This window comes from Bos mutus, chromosome 5, assembly GCF_027580195.1.
Source record: "Bos mutus isolate GX-2022 chromosome 5, NWIPB_WYAK_1.1, whole genome shotgun sequence".
Taxonomy (NCBI): Eukaryota; Metazoa; Chordata; class Mammalia; order Artiodactyla; family Bovidae; genus Bos; species Bos mutus.
In genome coordinates this window covers 105,696,445-105,721,871 of record NC_091621.1, presented here as the reverse complement: position 1 = coordinate 105,721,871, position 25,427 = coordinate 105,696,445, and the positions used below count along the sequence as shown (strand labels likewise).

Sequence of the window (25,427 nt, the reverse complement as noted above, 5' to 3'; positions counted from 1 at the left end):
TGGCAGGCTGGTTCTTTACCACTAATGCCACCTGGGAAGCCCTCCTGCACTCCAGGTCCTGCAGACTCTTGCCTGCAGCCTGTTTCTGTATGCTGGAAAGCTAGGAGTGATTTGTACATGTGTAAGTGGTTGGTGATTGCAGCCATGAAATTAAAAGACGCTTACTCCTTGGAAGGAAAGTCATGACCAACCTAGATAGCATATTCAAAAGCAGAGACATTACTTTGCCAACAAAGGTCTGTCTAGTCAAGGCTATGGTTTTTCCAGTGGTCATGTATGGATGTGAGAGTTGGACTGTGAAGAAAGCTGAGTGCCGAAGAATTGATGCTTTTGAACTGTGGTGTTGAAGAAGACTCTTGAGAGTCCCTTGGACTGCAAGGAGATCCAACCAGTCCATTCTAAAGGAGATCAGTCCTGGGTGTTCTTAGGAAGGAATGATGCTAAAGCTGAAACTCCAGTACTTTGGCCACCTCATGCAAAGAGTTGACTCATTGGAAAAGACTGATGCTGGGAGGGATTGGGGGCAGGAGGGGAAGGGGACAACAGAGGATGAGATGGCTGGATGGTATCACTGACTCGATGGACGTTGAGTTTGAGTGAACTCCAGGAGTTAGCAATGGAGAAGGAGGCCTGGCGTGCTGCAATTCATGGGGTCGCAAAGAGTCGGACACGACTGAGCGACTGAATTGAACTGAACTGAAGTGGTTGGGAAAAAAAAATCAAAAGGGTATTCTCTGACACGTGGAAGTTATTTATGAGTTTCGAATTTCAAGACCTAAAAGTAGATTTTAATGGCACCCAGCCACGCCCGTTCATTTATGTAAATAAGTTTCCTCCAGAGGCCTCCCCTACAGAAGCAGAGTTGAGCACCAGGCTGAACCATCTGGCTGACCAGGATAAAAATATTGAGAATCTTCACAGACATTCGCGATCCTGTTCCACTCCCTTGCCTGCACCTCCACGGTAGGTGTCAGGCAGCAGGTGCACAGACAGAAGCAGAGTTAAAAATGGGGGCTGCTTCCCTGGTGGTCCAGTGGTTGAGAATCCCCCTTGCAAGGCAGGGGATCCAGGTTCAACCCCTGGTTGGGGAACTGAGTTCCCACAGGCCTCAGGGCAACTAAGTCAACGCACCGAAACTAGAGAGTCGGTGCAAAAGACCCACGTGACGAAGCGAGATCCTGAGTGGTAACCAAGACCCCATGCGGCCAAACAAATAAATATTTCAAAAATAAATAAATAAGAAGAAAACCAAAACAATAGCTAATTATGACTTTGAGTTAAAGACTCGGGAGCCAGAAAATGGCCTGAGGCTCTCTGACGACCTGCCCCCTAAGTCTTCTCTTCCCAGCCACCTGTCCCATCTCCTGCCCCAGACTCAGTCCCCGCTCCATCCTGGGTGGTCAAGGGCCCAGACAGGAGCCTTCCCGTCAAGCTCTGAGCCCTGTGCCAGGCTTAGGAGTGCACGGCCCTGCCTAGCTGTGTCCCGGCCCCCATGGCCCCTGCAGCACCACGGCCCCTGTGAGAAGGCAGCATCTAACCCTCTTCCCGGCCTCAGAGTCCCCATGTGGGGAGATGACCGAGTCCAGGGGGTGATCAAGAACCAAGCTATCCAGGGACAGGAACCACGGAGAAGATGCGCTAACAAGGCTGGAGCCTGCCCTCTGGACAGCAGGGTGGGGAGAAGCCAGAGAGAAAGCCTTAAAGGTCTGAAGTGTGGCTACATAAGACCAGGACTCACTCACTTCACATTTCAAGAAAAGGAAAAAAAAAAAAGCCCCATTCCACAGAAAAGTGTGAGTCACTCAGTTATGTTCGACTCTTTGCGACCCCAACCCACTCCAGTACTTTTGCCTGGAAAATCCCATGGACAGAGGAGCCGGTAGGCTGAAGTCCATGGGGTCATGAAGAGTCGGACACGACTGAGCGACTTCACTTTCACTTTCACTTTTTACTTTCATGCATTGGAGAAGGCAATGGGAACCCACTCCAGTGTTCTTGCCTGGAGAATTCCAGGGACGGGGAAGCCTGGTGGGCTGCCGTCTATGAGGTCGCACAGAGTCGGACACGACTGAAGTGACTTAGCAGCAGCAGACTGTAGCCCTCCAGGCTCCTCTGTCCATGGGATTCTCCAAGCAAGAATACTGGAGTGGGTTGCCATTTACCTCTCCAGGGAATCTTCTCAGCCCAGGTCTCCTGCATTTCAGGCAGACATTTTACTGTCTGTGCCACCAGGGAAGCCCACGGAAGAGTGAAGTAAAAAAAGAAGGAGGCAATTATTTTGGGTGGGGGGGAATGATAGGAGCAAAATTAAATTAAAATATTCTCCAAAAGACTTAGATGAACTCATAGAGGGCAGACTCACAAATGTTACTATAAGGAGCAGAGAATGTCTGCCGTGAAGAGTAAAGCCAAGGAGGAGTGGGGACAAGAAACCTCCTTCAGAGGCGGTAACAACCATGGAGAACCAAAGTGCCCCAGGCTGCCATCATTCTGGTAACCTTGGAACAGAGACCTGACTCCTTCCAACTCCAGTATTCTCATCTGTGAAATGGGAATGAATGGGGCACTGCGTCAGAGTGCACAGATGAAATGAGCTCACGTGTGCAGGTACCTCACAGGGAACAGACTCAATAGATGGTGGTCTGATAGGAATCACTGATCAACACCAAAGGCTGGGGACAGAGATATAAATAACGAGATGACCACACACACATGCTGGGGAACAGCAACTGGCTGAATCAGTGCTACTGCCCCACTCAGTCAACTCGTCTACTTCCTTCCCTTCCTCACCACCCAACCTAGGTTAACAGGAGCCTTGAGAGAGTGGAAGGTCTTGAGTAGACAGGAGTCCAGGGCCAAGAATGGGGCCTGGATCAATGGATAATTGTCAAGTGGATGAAGGTATGGATGATGGATGGATAGATGGATGATGGATGGATGAATGGATGATGGATGGATGGATGGATGAGCAGATAGAAGGATGGATGGATGAATATGGATAGATGGACAGATGGAAGGATAGATGGCTATATGCATGCATAGATTAGTGGAGAGGAAAATGGATGGATGGATGGATGGGTGATTGCATCATTCATGGGGAAGCATTGGTAAGCCAACAAAATCCTTGTACAGACAGGACAGGTGGCTGCAGAAGGGCAGATAAGCATGCCATTTCTGGGGACACAGTGATCTGCTCTACACTCTCCCAGGGGGAGGAACTGAGAACTGAACAAGGACAGCAGAGCAGGAGGGGCAGATTAGAGCAGTCTGTGTGACTATTGTGGGCACGGACAGGATATGTGAATTTTCAATGAGTTAAGTGGAGAAGAAGAAAGGCAGAAGGCTAACAATGAAGTACCAGAAAGAAAATTAAGCAAACAATCCCACTTATCATCACCTCAAAAAAGAATAAAAATACCTAGGAATAAACCTACCTCGGGGTGCAAAAGACCTGTACTCCAAAATAGTTTTCAGACACTGATGAAAGAAATTGAAGATGACACAAACAGATGGAAAGCATACCATGTTGTTGGATTGGAAGAATCAATATTATCAAAATGACCATACTCCCCAAGGCAATTAACAGAGTCAATGCAATCCCTATCAAAATACCAATGGCATCTGTTTTGGTTTTTTTTTTTGCAGAACTAGAACAAAATAATTTTAAAATTTGTATGGAAACACACAAAAGACCCCCAAACAGCCAAAACAATCTTGAGAAAGAAGAACCGAATTGGAGGAATCATGCTCCCTGACTTCAGACTAAACTACAAAGCTGCTGTAATCAAAACGGTGTGGTACTGACAGAAAAACAGAATCACAGCAGAACGGGGAGAGCCCTGAAATAAACGCACACATTTACGGCCAGTCTACAGTAAGAGAGGCAAGCATGTCCAGTGGAGAACAGACAGACTCTTCAGTAAGTGGCGCTGGAAACACTGGACAGCTACATCTAAAGAGTGAAATTAGAACATCCTTAAACACCACATACAAAAACAAACCCAAAATAGATTACATGTAGACCGGATGTAGACCTAAATGTAAGGCTGGATATTATAAAATTTATTGAGGAAAACATAGGCAGAACACTCATTGACATAAATCACAGCAATAATTTTTGGATCCATCTCCTAAAGCAAAGAAAATGAAAGCAAAAATAAGTAAATGGGACCTAATTAAACTTAAATGCTTTTGCATAGCAAAAAAAGGGGCTTCCAAGGTGGTGCTAGTGGTAAAGAACCCACCTGCCAATGCAGGAGACAAGAGACTCGGGTTCAATCCCTGGGTCAGGAAGACCCCCTGGAGGAGGGTATGGCAACCCACTTCAGTATTCTTGCCTGGAGAATCCTATGCACAGAGGAGAGGCACCTGTGGGCTATATATAGTCCACAGGGTTGCAAAGAGTCAGACACCACTGAAGAGACTTGGCACGTACACATGGCATAGCAAAAAAAAAAAAACATCAACAAAATTAAAAGACAACCTACTGAATGGGAGAAAGTTTTGGCAAATGATAATGACTGATAAGGGATTAATGGCCAGCATATACAAGCAGCTCATACAACTCAATATAAAAAAACAAACAACTCGATGAAAAAATGGGCAGAAGAACTGAGTAGGCATTTTTCCAAAGAGGATATGCAGATGGTCAACGGGCTCAAGAAAAGACGCTCAACATCACTAATCAGTAGGGAAACGCAAATCAAACCCACAATGAGATACCACCTCACACCTGTCAGAATGGCCATCATCACAAAGAAGACAAGTAATAATGTTGGTGAGGATGTGGAGAGAGGGGAATCCTCTGACACTATTGGTGGGAATATTAATTGGTACAGCCACTATAGAAAACAGTATGGAGGTTTCTCAAAAAAAGAAAAAAAACAATGCAACCACCATATGACCCAGCAATTTCATTCCTTGGTTCAGTTCAGTTCAGTCCAGTCGCTCAGTCGTGTCCAACTCTTTGCGACCCCATGAATCGCAGAACACCAGGCCTCCCTGTCCATCACCAACTCCCGGAGTCCACCCAAACCAATGTCCATCGAGTTGGTGATGCCATGCAACCATCTCATCCTCTGTCGTCCCCTTCTCCTCCTGCCCTCAATCTTTCCCAGCATCAGGGTCTTTTCTAAGGAGTCAACTCTTTGCATCAGGTGGCCAAAGTATTGGAGTTTCAGCTTCAACATCAGTCCTTCCAATGAATACCCAGGACTGATCTCCTTTAGGATGGACTGGTTGGATCTCCTTGCAGTCCAAGGGACTCTCAAGAGTCTTCTCCAACACCACAGTTCAAAAGCATCAATTCTTCGGCACTCAGCTTTCTTTATAGTCCAACTCTCACATCCATACATGACCACTGGAAAAACCATAGCCTTGACTAGAGGGACCTTTGTTGGCAAAGTAATGTCTCAGCTTTTTAATATGCTGTCTAGGTTGGTCATAACTTTCCTTCCAAGGAGTAAGTGTCTTTTAATTTCATGGCTGCAATCACCATCTGCAGTGATTTTGGAGCCCCCAAAAACAAAGTCAGCCACTGTTTCCACTGTTTCCCCATCTATTTGCCATGAGGTGATGGGACCGGATGCCATGGTCCTAGCTTTCTGCATATATATCCCCCCAAAAACCGAAACCACTACTTTGAAAAGATACATACAGCATACATCCAAGTGTTCACAGCAGCATTATTTATAATAGCCAAGACGTGGAAGCAACCTAAGTGTCCATCGACAGATGAATAAATAAAGAAGATGTAGTATAAAAAAGAAAGAAATTTTGCCATTTGCAAAGCAACGTGGATGGACTTGGAGGGCATTACGCTAAGGAAAGGAAGTCAGATAGAGAAAGACAAATACTGCATGATATCACATGTGAAATCTAAAAAAATATGGCAGACCAGTGAATATAGCGAAAAAAGAAGCAGCCTCACAGATACAGAGAACAAACTAGCGTTACCGATGGAGGCAGGGGAGGGGCAACACAGGAGTGGGAGACACTAACGCAAACTTGTGGGTGTGAAATAGGCTCGAGGTGTGTTCTACGACGCAGGAGAAGAGCCGATATTCTGTAATAATGTGAATGGAGAGCAACCTTTACAAATTGTATAAAAAATGTTTTTAAAGAAAAAGAAAGGTAGAAGGCTTGAGCTGGTCTGCTCCCAGGGGCTGCTCACCAGCTGGGGGGACTGGAGCTGCAGGAGCAGGTGAAGGGGACCACCGGGGCAGGGCACTGGGAGAGAGGGGAGGGTGAGCCCCGAGCTGCTCTGTCTCCACGGGAAACCACACAGTTCAGGGGCCCCCGAGGCACCATCCCTGTGAGTCCCCGAGTGCCCCATGAGCAGTCACAGAGGAGGCCGGGGGCAGGAAGGCCCCCTCTTCTTCCTCAGCCCTCATCACGCCCCTGATGAACCCGGGAGGAAAGAGGCTGAAGGAGGGCGAGGGGGCAGGTCCCATGCCCGCCGCGGGGGCCCCTGGGGCTGGAGGGAGGGCAGAGGGGCTGCTGAAGCTGGCAGGTGTAACCTGAGCTGGGCCTGTTATCCCGGACCCTCTGAGACCACCTTCCTTCCGGGAGGCGGCAGATTCACCAGCCCCTGCTTGGGAAGCAAAGAATCAAACTGCTTCCGTTTGTGCCCCCGCTGAGTGCAGACGGGTTCGATAAACTGCTAACAGTGGATGATTCTTACTCCACGGTTCTTTGTTTAAAATTCTCTTTATGGCACTGGGAAGGGAGCTCCAGGAGAGAAAGCTGTGAACCCAAATAAATATGACCACCCAGACTTGAAAGGAGGTGAGGAAGGGCCTCCTGTTCCCTCCCTGGAGCCCAGAACCCGCCCCCCAACCCCCGTGTCCAGGCCTGGCTCTGGCAGGGCCCCTTCCCCGGGGGGAGGACGGCAAACCCTCCTCAGGCCAGAGGGCAAGGCCTATGATGTTTTCCCAGCGTGCGGCCATTCGAACGGGCTCTTGTTCAGCTGTTTCCTGTTTCCTCACCTGGAGCCGCCTTCGTCGCCGGTTTCCAGCAGGAGGGGGTTGGGGGCCGCAGCCCACCCACCTGCCTGGGGCCGGGGGCGCCGGGGAGGGGCCCTTGGCCGGCCGTGTCTTGGCTCCGCGGCGGAGCACGGGGTTCGGCTGCCACCCTGTCAGTCTGGCAGCTTTCTGCCGCCACGACGAAACTCATTTTAAATTTAAGGAGTACACTTCTTTTTTTTTTTTAAATTGAAGCCAAGGAAAAAGATTTCTCTTACAATAAACACATCAATGCTCATTTTCCTTATTATTCTACTTTTGGCTATTTCGTATAAAATCTTTAATTAAAGTTTTTCTTTGAAATTGTCATTATCAACCCAGAAGAAAGAAAGGGGAAAAATAAAAAAGAACAACACAGCTGTGCAGATATGAAGCGCTATTCAGGACTAAATGAACTGGAACGGAATAAGTAGCTTGACTGTTATGTTCTTGGTTTTGGCTCTGTGTTCTCAATAGCACAGTCTAACTTGTCACTTTATATCGATTCCATCTGTTTACACTCTGCAGAGTATTGGCTTCCTACCGTGAACATTTCCTATTTACCAGCTGGTAGAGATGAGCCAAACCAGATAGGAAAAAATTAGACTACATTCAGAACCTCATAAACACAAACTTTCAATCTGGGGACGTGTGGGAGGCGCAGTGGCCAGCACTGCTCACCTTTAACAAAGGGGCCGACTTCCCCTCCCGCTCCTGCGATGTCCCCACCCTCCCCTGTCCCTGACTTCCGACTTCCGAGAGGACTCGGCGTTGACTCACTGGAGGGACTCAAAGCCTGTCTTTACCAAAGACGGAACAAGCTCACACAGAAAGACACCTAAAGAAGACCGGCGAAAACGGAGAGAAGGGATCGGATCTGGCTAAAAAGGAGCCCGAGGGAATTCTCCAGGCCAGAATACTGGAGTGGGTAGCCTTTCCCTCCGCCAGGGGATCTTCCCAACCTGGGGATCGAACCCAGGTCTCCTGCATTGCCAGCGGATTCTTTACCAGCTGAGCCACAAGGGAAGCCCATAAAGTGGAATTTGCTCAGTCGTGTACGAATCTTTGCGACCCCATGGACTATATACAGTCCATGGATTCTCCAGGCCAGAATACTGGCGTGGGTAGCCTTTCCCTTCTTCAGGGTGGGGGCGGGGAGAAAAGCTAAAGCAACCTAAAAGTCACAGTTGCTGTGCTGTGCTTAGTCGCTCAGTCATATCGGACTCTTCGTGACCCCACGGACTGTAGCCCACCAGCCTCTTCTGTCCATGGGGATTCTCCAGGCAAGAAACTGGAGTGGGTTGCCATGCCCTCCTCCAGGGCATAGTTGCTACCACAGAGCAAAAATCCAGCTCTGGTTTGGGGTTTCCTTGCAGCCACAGTGAAAAGAGAAACTTGCTGTATATACCCCACATATACCTCCTCCCACCTTTGACTTTCATTTTTAAGATGCTCACCGGCCACAAACGGCTTAAAGACATCTAATTGGAATTCTGTGGACTCACTGAACAACCGGCACAGCTACAAAAATAAGCCCCAAGAGGGTGCCTAGTCCAGAAGGAGTATCTCATGTCTCTCCTTCTTCCTAACCCCACCCACATGCCTAGGATGGGAGCTCCTGCCCAGACACCACGGGCCATGCGTACTGGGGTCCCTGTCACCCTGACTCCAGAACTCATACAGCTGCACCCCAGGAGGGGCAGGCCGGTCCCCCCCAGGACCTCCAGGACCCCACACAGCAGAGGTGCGCAGCAAGCACAGTCTGACGACGACGGTGAGGGACTGACTATCCTGGGGCCTGCTAACAGGCACCCCTGATCCCGGCTGCTCTCCCCTCCTGTGCAGCCCTCCTCTGCTGACGTCATCGCCTAAATCCTCTGCTCTCAGGCCATCGCCCCCATCAGAAACATCAACAAGCTCCACCACCACCACCCCGTGGCCCGTGCTTTAGGGTTAACAGTAGCTCACCTTCAAACACCTCCACCCTTTTCTCTACATTTCAGAAGTTGCTCTGTCCCTGTCACAGAGCTGGTCTCCTCCCTGACTCGGCCACGCGTCCCCGCCCACACCTCCGCCTCCTCTCCTCCTGCCAGGCTGCAGTCCTGAGTGCTGCCCCACGTTCACCCTCTGCCCTGTCCTCAACGTGGATGGAAAGCCCATCCATGGTCCAACTCAAGCTGCACTCTCACCTTCCTCGTGATGTCTCTCCTGTGCATGCTTCCTGCAGAACCTTATTTACTTATCCTGTAAATATTTACTGAGCTCAGATCAGGTGCCGGGGTCTGTTCACGGCACTGAAGTGACAGCAGGGAGCAGGGTAGGGAAGGTGCCCACTCCCAGGGGCGTATTTCCTAGTGATGGGCAAATAAACAAAACCTCGGGATGTTCTGAGTGCTGAGCGACTATAGATAGTGTAGTCCAGAGACCTTCGGGGGGTGTGGGCGTGCCACTCCAGTGGGGAAACTTCATGCTGAGCGCCAAAAAACCTGGGTGCTTGTCCGAACTTCGTTCAGTAAGTGACCAGTAACCATGGGGTGTCTTAAGCAAAGGGGTCAGATGAGACCCTTAACGTGTTCTTCACGTTAAGAACATGGCTCTGGTGTCGCATGAAATGGAGACTGTGAGGGGCAAGACCGGGAGCAGAAAGAACCACCCCCAGGGTGACTGGCAGGGCCCTCCACGGGGGCCGTGGGGATGCAAAAGCGCACGGAGCTCCGATACGGCAGAGGCTGCGGTGGACAGGACTCGCTGATGGACTGGAGCCACTCACTGAGATGGAGGGAGGTCCAGAGAGGAAGGCTTCTTGGGTGGCGTCGGCGGGACCGTTTGCCCTGGTTTGGTCTGTGGACAGAGGTGAGTCTGGAGATGCAAATGGAGACAGAAACGCGGGAACCAACAGCACGCAGCCCCTTAGAAGCTTTAAACCATAGATGACCGAGCACTTTTAATTTTCCACATTAACTCTTTGGTTTTATCCACTCCAAATGCAAACTCCTAATTTTTTGAAAGACTTCCATGAGCCTTGCACTATGGTAAGTTCATTTTATATTGTTTCTCATAGTCTCAACAATATTGGAAAAATCTTGCAAAATTGCTTCCCCATTTCACTGCTGAGAAAACAGTTTCCAGAGAAACTAGCTTACTTGGGGGTCACTTAGAGAGTGAGTGTCTTGGTTCAGATGCACACTCAGCCAGGGGTCCGGCCTGCGCCCCGCCCCGCACCGGCCTGTCCCCACACCACCACCAGCCTATCCCCCTGACACCACTGCCCTGTCCCCCCCTACACCATTGGCCTGTCCCTCACCCACTGGCCCGTCTCCCCCACACTGTGCTGTTTTAAACATTTATTCATGCAATCTTGTGTTGACTTGCCACATGTAAGAAAGATTTTTTTTTTTAAAGATAAACTTAGTCTGAAAAAATATAAATTCTGACATAACAGCATCTTTGCATTACTTTCCTGATGAAGCCTTTAGTAAATTAATAATAGAGCAACCAAAAATAGGTCCTGGGGTAGGAGCATTTTCAATATCTTTTTTTTTAATAAAATGGCAGCTGATTATTTTGTTATGTGAAATGCTCGAGATCAAAATGTAAGCACAGCTCTTCATTTAGCTGCACAGAGACACAGGAACAAGAGCTGTGACATTATTAATCACTATATTCGGTTATGATTGATAGGCTTTTCTGCAGGAGGAGAAAGTGCCTCAGATACAAGCTGTCCCAACAGCCCCACGATATGCTAATATTTTCTTCAGATGAAAGAGGAGATGTGTTCAAATACCTGCTATAATAGGCAATTAATACCAAGTGCACCGGAGGAGAGATGATAAAAGCGGGATTAGGAGAATATTACGAATTAACGAAAAGCTTGTATGTTTTAGTAAATGGCCTCATTTTGAGCCTGACACAGTCTTTTTATTAGGCAAACAGGCTGTATTCTGATACATTCGTGCGTGCTAATGTGGTGTTCCAATGTTAAGGTATGTTTATGAAATGGCTGTGATCCTAACGACTGTTTCTTTATTCCTCAAGCGATAATTTTTTAAATCTCTTTTTTAAGAAAATCCACCTATTTAAGAAAATGAATATACCCATCACTTGCGTGTCTTCACTTTTGTGACAATATTACCGAGCAAGCAAGCAGCTTAGTGCCTCTAATTATTTACTAATTGCTCCTGAAATGACTGAGCTGCATCTGTGCGACTCCAAGGCGCCGGAGTGATCCCATAAAAACGCGTGTCAGTTCACTCCGTGTCCCACAGACAGGCTCGTCGCGGCTGACTGGGTCGACCAGATGTTCTGACATCACGTCACCCAGACTTGAAAGAATGTTCTTGAAGGGGTGGTGATGTGGTATGAGAGCCAATGACCTAGGGCTTTTGAGGTTTGTTTAGTTTTCCTTTTTTTTTCTTTTTCATGTCTTTGAATTGCACACTCTTAAATTCTAGTCTTCAATTTAAAACAATTTTTTTCTTGCCTGTGGAGGGGAGGAGACTAGTCGTGACATTTCTAAACACACACTGAAGTTCTTACATAACTGAGAACAGCTTCCTGTGTCCTGGCCATTCCCAGGACGTAGCTTACAGGGAGCATCTGCCCGCCACCCAACTCGAGGGCAGGACAAGATGATTCTCTTCCCCTGCTAGCCCCTTCTTTGATCTCCACCTCACGCTCATGTTAGGAGTTGACAAAAGATGAAACAAGTTCAAAAGACCTGAACGTGGTTGCCCTGGCAACACCCTGCAGCCCTGCTCTAGCCCTCTTGCCCTGACAGAGTCCTCACCTGAAGCCTGTGGAGAACTAAGTGCTGCTGCTGCTGCTGCAGGACAGGCCGGGGCGCCACAGGGCTGACAGGAGTGTAAGCAGCTGAGGAGTTGGGAATGAGTGTGAGACGGGCAGGAGGCCAGAGACAGAAAGGGAAAGAAACCTCCCAAATGCCTGTTTGAAGTGGATGCCACACGACCAACAATGCAACTCTGGGTTTAGCAAACAACCTCCGCTTGTTCATACAGTGGTGATCAGAGAGGCTTCTCTGGGACCAGCCGGGTCCACCTCCGGGCATAAGCAAGAGTCACATTTGCTACGGGCAAACGAGGTACTGGGGCTTCCCAGCTGGCACAGTGGTAAAGAATCTGCCGGCCAATGCCAATGCAGGAGACCCGGGAGACGTGGGGTCGATCCCTGGGTCGGGAAGATTCCCTGGAGGAGGAGATGGCAACCCACTCCAGTATTCTTGCCTGGAGAATCCCAGGGACAGAGGAACCTGACGGGCCACAGTCCACAGGGTCGGACAGGGCTGAGCGACTATACATGCACACACACACAAACTACGTATCACCGCCTTTCTTAAAGGGCCTCCTTGAGAAGCAGGTGGCTGGTAATTAGTAGCCAGGACCCCAGAGCCAGCTCCCAAGGCAGGAACTGCAGCTCCTCTGTCCCCAGCTGTGCACACAGGGCTCAACTGCTCAGCCTCTGTTGTAGCTTCCTCCACATCAAGATGGGATACCAAGAGCACCTGCCCCAGGGGGTTCTCCTGGAAACTGAATATGTAAACACAGTAAGCGCTTGGAACAGCTCCTAGTCAATGCTCAGTCCCTGCCACCTCTTATTAGTATCACAGCTGGAGAAATCCAAAAAATTACATCAGTGTCCAGAGGATTAAGGCCTGGCCAGCCTGGGGGTCCTTTCGCTGGGTGGCTGAAGCAGACACTGTCGGTCACTTTCTCCAAAGCCACTGACCTCTGCCCACCCCGTCTCTTTCTAACAAAGCCCTCCATTTCCATTTTGTTCATATATTAGCTTCCACTCGCCCCCCACCCATGGTCATGTGCCTCGGGCGAGGGAGTCCAGCCACTGCACCAGGGAATGACCAGGGTTAGAGCAACGCCATCGCCAGTGACTGGTTTGTGTGTGGACAAGACCCTGGGCTATGAGTCATGAGGAGACGTTCCACCGTGTTTATGGAGAGTCATACTGGCAGAAATGGTATGCTGGAAAAAACCCAAAAACCTGATACTGCAGTATCCATGTGTCAGACCTGGAATGCTGGCCACCTCCTGGTGACCAGAGGAGATGTGAGTGAGCAGACCCTGACCTGTGCTCCCTTCAGATTTGGACAAGATGAGAAGCTCCTTATCATCTCAGCTCGGTTGGACATTTCTCACAAGGCAGGACAACCAGACACCTCGGTGGTGGTGGCTGATGGGCTGCCTCCTGGAGGTGGGGAAAGCTCCCACAGGAAGGGTTTCAGGAGGGCCTGGCAGGACAGATAACGGGACGGATATTTATCGAGCACCCGATGTACGCACGGGGTCGCTTGCGTTACTCTCACTCATTCTTGTGGCCACTCCGGCAGGTCGGTGCTGTCGCCTCGCCTTCAGAGATGGTGGCATAGAGCAGTGACAGGCCTGAGGGCCCATGGGCAGGGGCAGGGACGGGGCTTCAGGCCAGGGGAGCCTCCTGCCCACTAAGCCCCACTGCCTCCCAGCAGACTGAGACCCTGAGGGGTCTGCAAACCAGAAAGCTTGACAGCAGCCACGCAGACACCCACCAAAGGTACAGAAGCGAAGCTCAGGGAAGCAGTCCTCTCTGTGACCCAGGAGAAGCCAGGATCGAGAGGGGAGGGCAAGCAGGGGCACACCAGACTCAGAGTGCCCACAGCGTAGAACCTGGGCGCAGATCGATCCAGGACCCCGGACCCAGAGCCTGAGGATGGCATCCTGGGGACCACCTGGGCATGTAGAGCTTCCTCCTCCCCGATACAGGGCCCCAGGACGCAGATAGCAGCCTCCTCGTGTGAAGCCCCGGGTCACAGTTCCCGAAGGGCAGAGAGTCTGGACCCAGAGACCACCCTGTCTATCTCCGCCTTGACAGGAGGGAGGAAACGAGGCTCAGGGAGACCAGGGGTTCAACTGAACGTGAAGACACACTGGAGGGTCTAGTGAAAGGGAAGTGAAAGTGTTACTCGCTCAGTTCTGTCCGACTCTTTGCAACCTTAAGGACTGTAGCCCACCAGGCTCCTCTGTCCATGGGATTCTTCAGGCAGGAATACTGGAGTGGGTTGCCATGCCCTTCTCCAGGGGATCTTCCTGACCCAGGGGTCGAACCTGGTTCTCCTGCACTGCAGGCAGATTCTTTACCATCTGACATATAGGGAAATCCCAGGAGACTCATAGGGAGGACATATAGTTGGAGGGGGAAGTCCCAGACTAGTGTGTTTGGAAGGTCTGGTTGTTATGTTTGTTTACTCGCTAAGTCATGTCTGACTCTTTGCGACCCCATGGACTATATCCCCACCAGGCTCCTCTGTCCAGGGATTCTCGAGGCAAGAATACTGGAGTGGGTTGTCAAGCCCTCCTCCAGGGGATCTTCCCAACCCAGGGATTGAACCTGCATCTTCTGCATTGGCAGGTGGATTCTTTACCACTGAGCCACTGGGGAAGCCCCTTGGAGGGCCTAAGTGAACCTGAATTAGGACAAGGCTGAGGAACCAGCCATCAGACCAAGCTCACAGCAGAAGAAATCAACTGAGACACGCAAGCAGTGGGGCTCAGGCAGTTTGGGGTGCCAGCAGCTAACTGCCTGTTGGTTTAGGATGGCTAGACCACACACACATTTAGCAAAGTCTGGCTCCCAAAATTCACAAGAGACATTTGCATGCATTCTTGGCTCCAATGAGGCTCGTGGACTTATATTTAAAACAAAAGCATTAGCATCTTTCACTCCCCAACTGTGTGGCTTGCCCAGCAATGACAACGTATATATGCAGAGAGCCTTCTTTCACTAATCGCCAGGTGTTCCTCTCTGTCACCAGGGCTTGAGTGTGGTCCGATTGCAGGACCCGAGCGGTAGCTGGAAACACGCTACTGCACAGCCAGCAGCCAAGGAGGGTACTGGGTTTGTTCTGTTTATTCTGGGCTCGGTGGGAAGGGATGACATTCATGAGTTCCTACCTATTCGTCAGAGGAAACTGTAGTAATCGCCATAATAATGACAGATGGCATCGCCTAAGTGTTCCAGGCCCTTTATACCAAATGTTTCTAAGCTACACAACAGCACCACGAGATGGGTGTTCCTATTCCCAAGCACGGATGAAGAAACCCGACGACAAGGACTTGCCCAAGACCACCAGCTGATAAATGGCAGAGCCCATCCAGGCCACCTGCCTGCCCAGGGCCAGGGTAGCTGGTCGAGCTGGGGTTCCAGCTTGCGTGGGCCTGACTGCTCGGCAGGGAGAACCAGGGAGCAGGTGTCCCCTCCCTCACCTGCTCAGCCTCTGGCTGTCACCTTTCTGTTCTCTCTAGAACCAGCGTGACAACTGCCCTGGTTGAAACTCACTCTTAGTGCGAGGGCTTTATTGGAAGGAGGCTGGGATGAAAAGACAACTGAGATGAAAGGCCAGCCATCCAGTGGGAAGTCCCCTCCAGCTTTCCTCTTGGAAGCCTCACTTTCAGTAACTTACAAGCCGGACCTGTGTCCACACCCTCCCCTAACCGTCATGTCACGTTACTGATCCACAAGGGCATCTAAGTTGACATGATGGCCATCGTAAACAGCTGACTTTCCCAGGATAATTTCATGATGAACACAGTTTGTGAAGAGACAAATTGAGGACATACACCATAAATAATATCCAGTGTGTTATGTATCTCTTGCTGCTGCTGCTGCTGCTGCTAAGTCGCTGCAGTCGTGTCTGACTCTGTGCGACCCCATACACAGCAGCCCTCCAGGCTCCCCCATCCCTGGGATTCTCCAGGCAAGAACACTGGAGTGGGTTGCCATTTCCTTCTCCAATGCATGAAGGTGAAAAGTGAAAGTGAAGTCGCTCAGTCGTGTCCGACTCTGAGCGACCCCATGGACTGCAGCCCACCAGGCTCCTGCGTCCGTGGGACTTTCCAGGCAAGAGCGCTGGGGTGGGTGCCGTGGCCTTCTCCCACAGAGTAACAAACGAACAACAATGGAAGCAGCAAATAATTGTGCCAGGGCTCCTACTGATGTAAACTGTAGAGAAAGTACATTTCTAGGAGCGCGTGGTGCTAAAAAATTATCACGCTAAAAGATGAATTTCTGGTGTTAACGGCACAAGCCGGGAGAACATTTTGTGGGGTTTAGACAAACATTTTGTGGGTTTCTGGCTCTGTTTGATTTTGAAACGTACGAAAATCTCAGAAAAGTTCAAAAAGGAAAGAAAATTTGTCACATTTCTAACCAACATATTGAGTCAAGGGAATTAAACTATGATTCTCAAACTGCTCATGTAACTGAGCAGGCTCACATGCATCTTAAATAGCGGTCCGATTCCAACCCTAAACGCTGTGAACACCCCGTCCCTCCCTAGCTGTGCCCCGCTATCCACCTGTAATCCGCAAGCAAGAACGAAGCTACATGCTCCTTCCTAAACACATGCGGGAGTTTTTGTGGCTAAATTACTCCATCCATAAATGTCTATCTCCCTGCGTGTCTCTGGTTATTTTTTACCATGCCGCTCTTGATTGGCACTCGCTGCTGAAAAGCAGCAGTTTTCTCAGTCTAAAGAAAACCTTGCCTTGGTTGTAGACAGAAACCAAAGGACCGCCTTAAGGATGATGATCTAAAGTTAAAGCAAAGGTAATTAATATTCCAGGACTTCTGCCGGTGTGGCTCATCACAGAGGAGGCCATCGGAGCGGGCGAAGGCGAGTGAACGCAGGCTCTCACATGCGATCTATTGAGTCAAGCGACTTTGACATGAGAACGCAGATGACAAGACCCAGCTCATTCTGCATCGGCTCCGTCAGCTCCCTCTGCTACCGGTTACTTTGGACAAGCGGCAGGGCAGGGGGTGGGGGGTGGGGGCGGGGGGTAGGGTTGGGGGGTGCGGAAGAACTTTGAAAGATCTCTATTACCTTTTCTCCTACTTGGGCCTCGAGCTCTTTTACCGTCCGACAGCCATTCATTTCATTCTCACCTCCCCTTAAAGACAACAATTAAAAACCTCTTGTTAGCATGTTTTCACTGAATTAACGTTTACATAGGACACACAGAGATGAAAATGATAAGAATTTCTACACTGCATATTTTTAAATGCAAGGTGTTTCTTATGTACTACCGTTTGCCAGAAGTGTGAACTCAGGCAAGTTACTTAGCTTCTCCAGGCCTGGGGCCCCTCTTCTGTAAAATGAAATACAACATCCACTCCTCCCAGGGCGGTGCGGGGACTGAGTAATTACAGCCTGCACTCCATGAGGCCTCATTCCATGGGTTAGCAGACATCCCGCTTTACAGAGGCTGGGCGGGCCAAAGGTCATGATGGGGAAGTGGAGGCCCAGTCTTCAGACGCGGGTGGCCTGGCCTCGCCGCCCCCTCCCCACCCTGGGCTGAGGCACTGCGTTCTGACCCTGTGGGCTCCCATTCCAACGCAGTGCATGCTGAGCCCTGCTGAAAAGGGCTGAGCCTGGCTGGACATCTGTAACCAGCCGCTTGGCTCCATCTGCTTGTATTAACTCTGATTTTGCATCCTCTGTCCACCCATAAATCACTTCAGACTCCCTCTGTGGAATCAACCGTGGGGCTAGGATGGGGACAAAGAACACCAGATGCCACTTCACAGTATTTATCCAGCGCCTCCTGTACCCAGGTCTGGGGCACCACGTCGAGCAGAACACCATTTCCAGTCTTGAAAAAGCTTAATGCCAGTGATGGTGACAGACGGGAAATAAGCAATCAAATAAGCAACGTTCAGTTCAGTTCAGTCCAGTCGCTCAGTCATGTCCGACTCTTCCAACCCCATGGACTGCAGCACCCCAGGCCCCCTGTCCATCACCAACTCCCGGAGTTTACCCAAACTCATGTCCACTGAGTCAGTGATGCCATCCAACCAGCTCATCCTCTGTTGTCCCCTTCTCCTCCTGCCTTCAATCTTTCCCAGCATCAGGGTCTTTTCAAATCAATCAGCTCTTCGCATCAGGCAGTCAAAGTATTGCAGCTTTAGCTTCAACATCAATCCTTCCAATGAACACCCAGGACTGATCTCCTTTAGAATGGACTGGTTGGATCTCCTTGCAGTCCAAGGGACTCTCAAGAGTCTTCTCCAACACCACAGTTCAAAAGCATCAATTCTTCGGCACTCAGCTTTCTTTATAGTCCAACTCTCACATCCATACATGACTATTGGAAAAACCATAGCCTTGACTAGACGGACCTTTGTTGGTAAGTTGATGTAATAAGAAGTGCTGTGAAGACAATAAAGGCAGGCGATGGGGGTGGCGGGGAGAGACAGGGTAAGAAGGAAAGGCCCGTCTCCTGGACGGGGTGGACAACAGGGCATTGGGATAGAGACCCACATGCTGAGGAGCCAGGAGCCACTCTCTTGGAGGAACAGCTCTCTGAGCAAAGCAAAGGAAGCACGCAGCGGCAGGAAGCCCAGAGGTGGCAGGAGTCTGGCACATCCCAGGGCTGGCACTGCAGGGGCTGGGGGACCAGAGCCAACTGAGCAGGGCCGAGGAACACGGGGTAAGCTCAGAGATGGAGGCGGGCACCAGCCCAGTGGTGCAGGGGGCCCTGATGAGGAACCTGGACTTCACAGTGGGACGAGGGGAAGACACTAGAGTGCTTTAAAGGGAAATTAACTTCATTTTACATAGAACGAAGGGCTCAGAGGAGTTGAGTGCTGGACCCAAGTTAAAGATGAAACCAGGAATCCAGCCTTACAATTCTCTGTTAAATGTCATATATTTAATACTGTTCTCATTAGGTATTGAAGAGATACAAAACAGTACATGTAGCATATGTTTAAGATTTAAGGAGTAAAAGGTAGACATACCTGCGTACCCCCCATCAGCTGCCCCAAGGGCCCAGGGAGGCTGCCCCCCTCAACCTCAGCCTTCTCCCTCCTCCTCCCACCTCTGCATTTGGTCAAGGCAGTTCCTCTGCCACCCTAAACTCCAAACTCCATCTCTGTCTCCTTCAAGGGAGCCCCATCTCTATTACCTGATACTAACTCAGTGACTCCAGCTTTCTTTAGACTGGCATTTCTTGGAATGGTATGTCTTTTTAAATCTCTTCACTTTTAACCTTCCTATAAACTTATGTTTAGGTTTTTCTTTTCGTGGGCTTTACTTTTAAATGGAATATTTATTATAATTACTGATATTTTCAGGATTTCCATTTGTCCTGCTTCTTCTGATTCTTCTTGCCTTCTTTTGGGTTGATCTAATTTTTATCATTCAGTTTTTGTGCCTTTTTTTTTTTTTTTTTGGAGTTTGGGAGTTACACAGTCCATTTTTAATCTTGTAGCAATTGCTCTGGAAATGACAACCAGCATACTTGTCAAAGGGCCTCTCTTCAGATGGTAAAGAATCCATCTGCAATGCAGGAGATGCAGGTTTGATCCCGGGGTCAGTAAGATCCTCTGGAGAAGGGAATGGCAACTCATTCTAGTATTCTTGCCTGGAGCATCCCAGGGATAGAGGAGCCTGGTGGGCTACAGTCCATGGAGTAGCAAAGAGTCGGACACGACGGAGCAACTGAACTGAACTGCTTTCTTTAGATCTACAGTTCTAGGGAGGCAGTGATGGTCTTCCAACACATCTTAGTTATTCATCCATTCAAAAGTGACTTTTGAACTTCCCTGGTGGCGCAGTGGATAGGAATCTGCCTGCCAATGCCAGGGACACAGGTTTGATTCCTGGTCCGGGAAGACCCCACACACTGCAGGGCAGCTAAGCCCGTGGCGCCACGGCTACTGAGTCCACAAGGTACAGCTACTGAAGCCTGTGGGCCTAGAGCCCGTGCTCGGCGACAGGGACGCCACCACAGTAAGAAGCCCGCGCCCTGCAGTCGAGACCCAGCTCAGCCAAAAGCCCGCGCCCTGCAACGAAGACCCACCTCAGCCAGAAAGAAGTAAATACGATAAATTACTTTTAAAAAGTCACTTTTGTGTAAGTGTTGCCCTTTGGCTTCTTTCTTTTTTAATCTTTTTTTTTTGGCTGCATCACAGCATGCAGCATCTTAGCTGCCGGATCAGGGTATCAAACTCTGGGCCCCTGCAGTGGAGGAGCAGAGTCTCAACCACGGGACCACCAGGGCAGTCCCCGTCTTACTGCTTTCCCATCTTTTGGTCCTTGGGGTTCTGCCCCCACCTCTGCTTTAAATCTTGTTGGAGACTTGGCTGCTGGGATCCACAGGACGGCGCCTTCCGTTGGTGGTCCGGGCCGGGCCGTGGTCTCTTTGTCTGTTACTCCCGTCCTTTCTCTAGCTGCGCTCTTTGTAAGAGCTCCAGTTACATGTTCTGTGTCTGTGCTACATTCTGCCTAATGTTTTCTGACCGATCTTCCAGTTCACTTATTTCCTTGGCTGCATCTAATCTGTTTATTAAATTCATTGCTTTAAATTGTTATTATGAGATGTAACCTTGACCCAGAAAAGTATGTACAGCACATATGCATAGTTTGCTTACAATTAAGGCAAACACCTGTTTAACAATTTCTCAAATTAAGAAGCTGGGGCTTCCCTGGTGGCTCAGAGGTAAAGAAACTGCCTGCCAATGCAGAAGAAGCGAGTTTGAGCCCTGGTCCAGGAATATCCTACATGCTGCGGAGCAACTAAGCCTGTGTGCCACAACTACTGAGTCTGTGCCCTAGAGCCCGGGAGCTGCAACTGCTGAAGCCCGTGTGCCCCAAACCTGTGCTCCACAACAGCAGGAGCCACCGCAATGAGAAGCCCGCGCATCACAACGAGAGAGCAGCCCCCTTCTATGCAACTAGAAAAAAGCTCATGAAGCAACAAAGACCCAGCACAGCCAAAAACAGATAAATAAATACAATTTTAAAAAATAGTTTTTAAAGAATTAGAGCCAAACACAAAGAGGCCCCATCTGCCCTTCTCCAGTTTAAATATTTTCTCTCCTCCTCGTAGTAACCACTCTCCTAGCACTTTGGATATCATTTACTTTTCAGTTCAGTTACGCAGTCATGTTCAACTCTTTGCAATCCCATGAACTGCACACACCAGGCTTACTTGTCCATCACCAACTCTTGGAGCTTGCTCAAACTCATGTCCATTGAGTCGGTGATGCCATCCAACCATCTCATCCTCTGTCGTCCCCTTCTCCTCCTGCCTTCAATCTTTCCCAGCATCAGGGTCTTTTCCAAGGAGTCAGCTCTTCACATCAGGTGGCCAAAGCATTGGAGTTTCAGCCTCGGCATCACTCCTTCCAGTGAATATTTAGGACTGATTTCCTTTAGGATGGACTGGTTGGATCTCTTTGCAGTCCAAGGGACTCTCAAGAGTCTTCTCCAACACCACAGTTCAAAAGCGTCAATTCTTCAGCTTTCCTATGTCTAACTCTCACATCCATACATGACTACTGGAAAAACTATAGCTTTGACTAAATGGACCTTTGTTGGCAAAGTAATGTCTCTGCTTTTTAATATGCTGTTTAGGTTGGTGATAACTTTTCTTCCAAAAAGTAAGCGTCTTTTTCATGGCTTTAGTCACCATCTGAAGCAATTTTGGAGCCCCCAAAACAAAGTCTGCCACTGTTTCCATTGTTTTCCCATCTATTTGCCATGAAGTGAAGGGACCAGATGCCGTGATCTTAGTTTTCTGAATGTTGAGCTTTAAGCCAACTTTTTCACTCTCTTCTTTCACTTTCATCAAGAGGCTCTTTAGTTCTTCACTTTCTGCCATATGGGTGTTGTCATCTGCATATCTGAGGTTACTGATATTTCTCCCAGCAATCTTGATTCCAGCTTGTGCTTCATCCAGCCCAGCACTTCACATGATGTACTCTGCATATAAGTTAAATAAGCAAGGTGATAATACATAGCCTTGACATACTTTTATCTTCATTTACATTTATCTTTTATCTTCTTATAATTTTACCACCTAGGTATGTATCCTTAAACAAAACAGTTCAGTTGTCTGGTTTTGAACTTCACATGTGAACAGAAGTATTTGTTCACTTTTTCCTCCTTCCCTCAGTGTTACATCCATGAGTCATTCAGGCTGTTGACTACACATGTCATTTGTTGGTTGTCACTGGGCTTCCCCTTGTGGCTCAGCTGGTAAAGAATCTGCCTGCAATGGAGGAGACCTGGGTTTGATCCTTGGGTTGGGAAGATCCCCTGGAGAAGGAAAAGGCTACCCACTCCAGTATTCTGGCTTAGGTCTGTAAATGGTTCACAAAGAGTCAGACGCAACTGAGCAACTTTTCACTTGACTTCACTTCAGTTGGCGTTTTTGCAGCCTCTGACTCAATAAACATACATTAAGCACCTCTGTTGCTGCTGTTTAGTCACGAAGTCATTTCCAACTGTTCTGCCACCCGATGGGCTGCAGCGCGCCAGGCTCCTCTGTTCATGGAAATTCCCAGGCAAGAATACCAGAGTGGGTTCCATTTCCGACTCCAGGGGATCTTCCCAACCCAGGGATCGAACCCGTGTCTCCTGTGTCTCCTGCATTGGCAGGCAGATTCTTTACCACTGAGCCACCTGGGAAGCACATTAAGCACCTGATCTGTGCCAAGCACTCTCCTAGGGACTTGGAATACATCAATAAGTCAAACGGATAAAGTTGCCTGCCCTTGTGGAGCTCACGTTCTATGTTGAGAAAGTCTCACTTGTGTGTTAGCCTCAAGGGTGTGGGTGGAGTGACCTACAGGCTTATCTGGTGGAAGCACTGCAGACACTGGGAAGCACCAGTCAAAAGTGATAAGGTGGAAGCAACAAGAATGTCCTCAGTTTGGGAACACCATGAACGAGAGCAGAGCAGCAGAGTCCCATCAGGGAGGCCAGCCAGATCACAGAGGGCCTTGCAGTTTCCGTGGGATCACCTGCCTTTCGCTGGTAGCATCTTCTAGCATTTCCCTAGTCAAGATCTGCAGGAGGTGAACCATCTCAGTTTTTGTCTGAAATGTTGTTATTTAATCCTCAGGCTTTTTTTTTTTGTTTTTTTTTTTTAATGTTTCTTGCTGTGTTTGCTGCTGCTGCTACTGCTAAGTCGCTTCAGTCATGTCCGAATCTGTGTGACCCCATAGACGGCAGCGCACCAGGGTCCCCCGTCCCTGGGATTCTCCAGGCAAGAACACTGGAGTGGGTTGCCATTTCCTTCTCCAATGCATGAAAGTGAAAAGTGAAAGTGAAGTCGCTCAGTCGTGTCCAACTCTTATCGACCCCATGGACTGCAGCTCACCAGGCTCCTCCGTCCATGGGATTTTCCAGGCACGAGTACTGGAGTGGGGTGCCATTGCCTTCTCTTTAATCTTTAGAAATTCAAAGATGCTGTCTGAACCTTTGAAAGTGAGAGTGTTACTTGCTCAGTCGTGTCTGACTCTTTGTGATCCCGTGGACTGTAGCCCACCAGGCTCTTCTATCCATGGGATTCTCCAGCCAAGAATACTGGAGTGGGTTGCAATGCCTTCCCCAGGGGATCTTCCCGACTCAGAGATGGAACTCGCGTCTCCTGTGTCTCCTGCATTGGCAGGCAGGTTCTTTACCACTGAGCCACCTGGGAAGGATAATCCAATGCAAAGGCTCCCTTTCTGCAAGTCAGTGTGAAGAAAGTTTACGAGATGGAGCTGAAAGGTAACCTTGAACATCATGGGCAAAGGCACCAGATGTGGCTCCCTTTTCCAAACAGTCTGGTCCCAGTGGTGAGCAGACACCGTGGGAAGAGGAGGAAAGGTGGCCAGGGGTTCCCACAGAAAGAGCTCTCCTTCTTATTCTTACAAATACAGCTTTTAAAAAAAATCTAGGAAGGCAAATACTTTAGCTCAGCACACTGAAGAGCTCCTCCCACACACTCACACCTTTCGTTGTCACTGTTGAGACATCTGTGTCAGTCTAATGGTCACTCCTCTGAAGTCAACCCCATCTTTCTTCTCCCTGCCTTCAACATTTTCTCTTTGATTTTAATGTTCTATAGTTTCACTGTGATATGTCTAGATAGGCATCCCTTTTTGTTTATCTGGCTCGAGATTCTAAACCGTTACCTTTTCAAATACAGTCCCTGTGCTACTCCTTCTCTCACATATCTGGAAACCCAACAAGAGGTATTACTGGGCCTTCTCTGCCCACCTCCCATGTTCTTACACCTGTCCTCCATGTTTGCATCTCTGTTTCTGAGCTGCATTCCGGATACTACCTTCAGATCTGCTTTCCACTCCACTAATGCTCTTTCCAGCTGTGCTGAATCCACCATTTTCACCCATCCACTAAAACTTTATTCTACAGCAGGCGTTATCTTTCAGTGCTAGCAGTTCCACTGTGTACTTCTTCAAATCTTTATTTTTGTTGCCTCTTGTTTTGCATTCATGTATTGAATCCATTCTTTCATTTCTTTAAAGCTATTACAACACTGGTTTTATATTCTGTATCTGACAGTTTCAACATGGCAAGTGTCTGGAGATCTGATTCTACTGGACAGGATTTCCATTTGTTTGCGGTCCTCATTCTTCATTTCTTCATGTGTCGTCAAGGTTTTCTGTGTGACACTTTACCTGTGGCTTTCTTTAAGGGCTATGTTGTAGACGTATCCCTCCCTTGAAGGGCACACCCAGTCCAGGACCAGTTTTAAGTAAATTCCTAGCCTGAGACTTTTCAGACCACACAGGTAGCATTATTTTAGGTATAGATCTTCATTAAAATTGACTTGTGATTACAATCTTTCCTCTATTCACCCAATGCCAGTGTTGAAATAGCTAGGTTTCTGTGATGCAGATCTATATTTTGATAATTATCCTTACAAGAGGGTATAGGGGTCCCCACTGTCCATGTACTGGTCTTCTCTTTGGTTTTTCCACCTTGGATAGACCCTGTAGGCTTTGTCTTTTATCCCTTTCACTCCGAAGACCCAACAAAACTGAAACACCAATTCACCAAGATTTGGCCAATACTTTGTGGCAAAAACTTCTTTATACAAAACTTCTCTAGATTCCAGTTCCTACCGCATGCTTAGCCTCTAAGAATTACTTCCTTTCTTGCCAGCTCAGTAATGCATTAAAATATTTTACCTTTAATCCACCATTTTAGTTGTTTTCAGTGGAAGTGTTGTTCATGGAGGTAGCCTACCATAGTACTAGAAACAGAATTTTCTATTCACTCTAATACATGGCCTTAAACAATAAGATCATGGCATCCGGTCCCATCACTTCATGGCAAATAGATGGGGAAACAGTGGCTGACTTTATTTTTCTGGGCTCCAAAATCACTGCAGATGGTGACTGCAGCCATGAAATTAAAAGACACTTACTCCTTGGTAGGAAAGTTATAACCAACCTAGACAGCATATTAAAAAACAGAGACATTACTTTGCCAACAAAGATCCATCTAGTCAAGGTTATGGTTTTTCCAGTGGTCATGTATGGATGTGAGAGTTGGACTATAAAGAAAGCTGAGTGCTGAAGAATTGATGCTTTTGAACTGTGGTGTTGGAGAAGACTCTTGAG

At 48.8% G+C, this 25,427-nt stretch overlaps 1 protein-coding gene across 4 annotated transcripts in view; it reads right to left on the bottom strand.

Annotated features, from left to right (window-relative positions):
- EFCAB6 (EF-hand calcium binding domain 6) overlaps positions 1 to 25,427 on the bottom strand; it is a 252,473-nt gene that overhangs the window by 183,175 nt on the left and 43,871 nt on the right. For all 4 annotated transcript variants that reach the window (XM_070371471.1, XM_070371470.1, XM_070371472.1 and 1 more), the window contains one exon: positions 16,888 to 16,954. In XM_070371471.1, the coding sequence (XP_070227572.1) occupies positions 16,888 to 16,954 (67 nt within the window). The remainder of the gene's footprint in view (positions 1 to 16,887; positions 16,955 to 25,427) is intronic.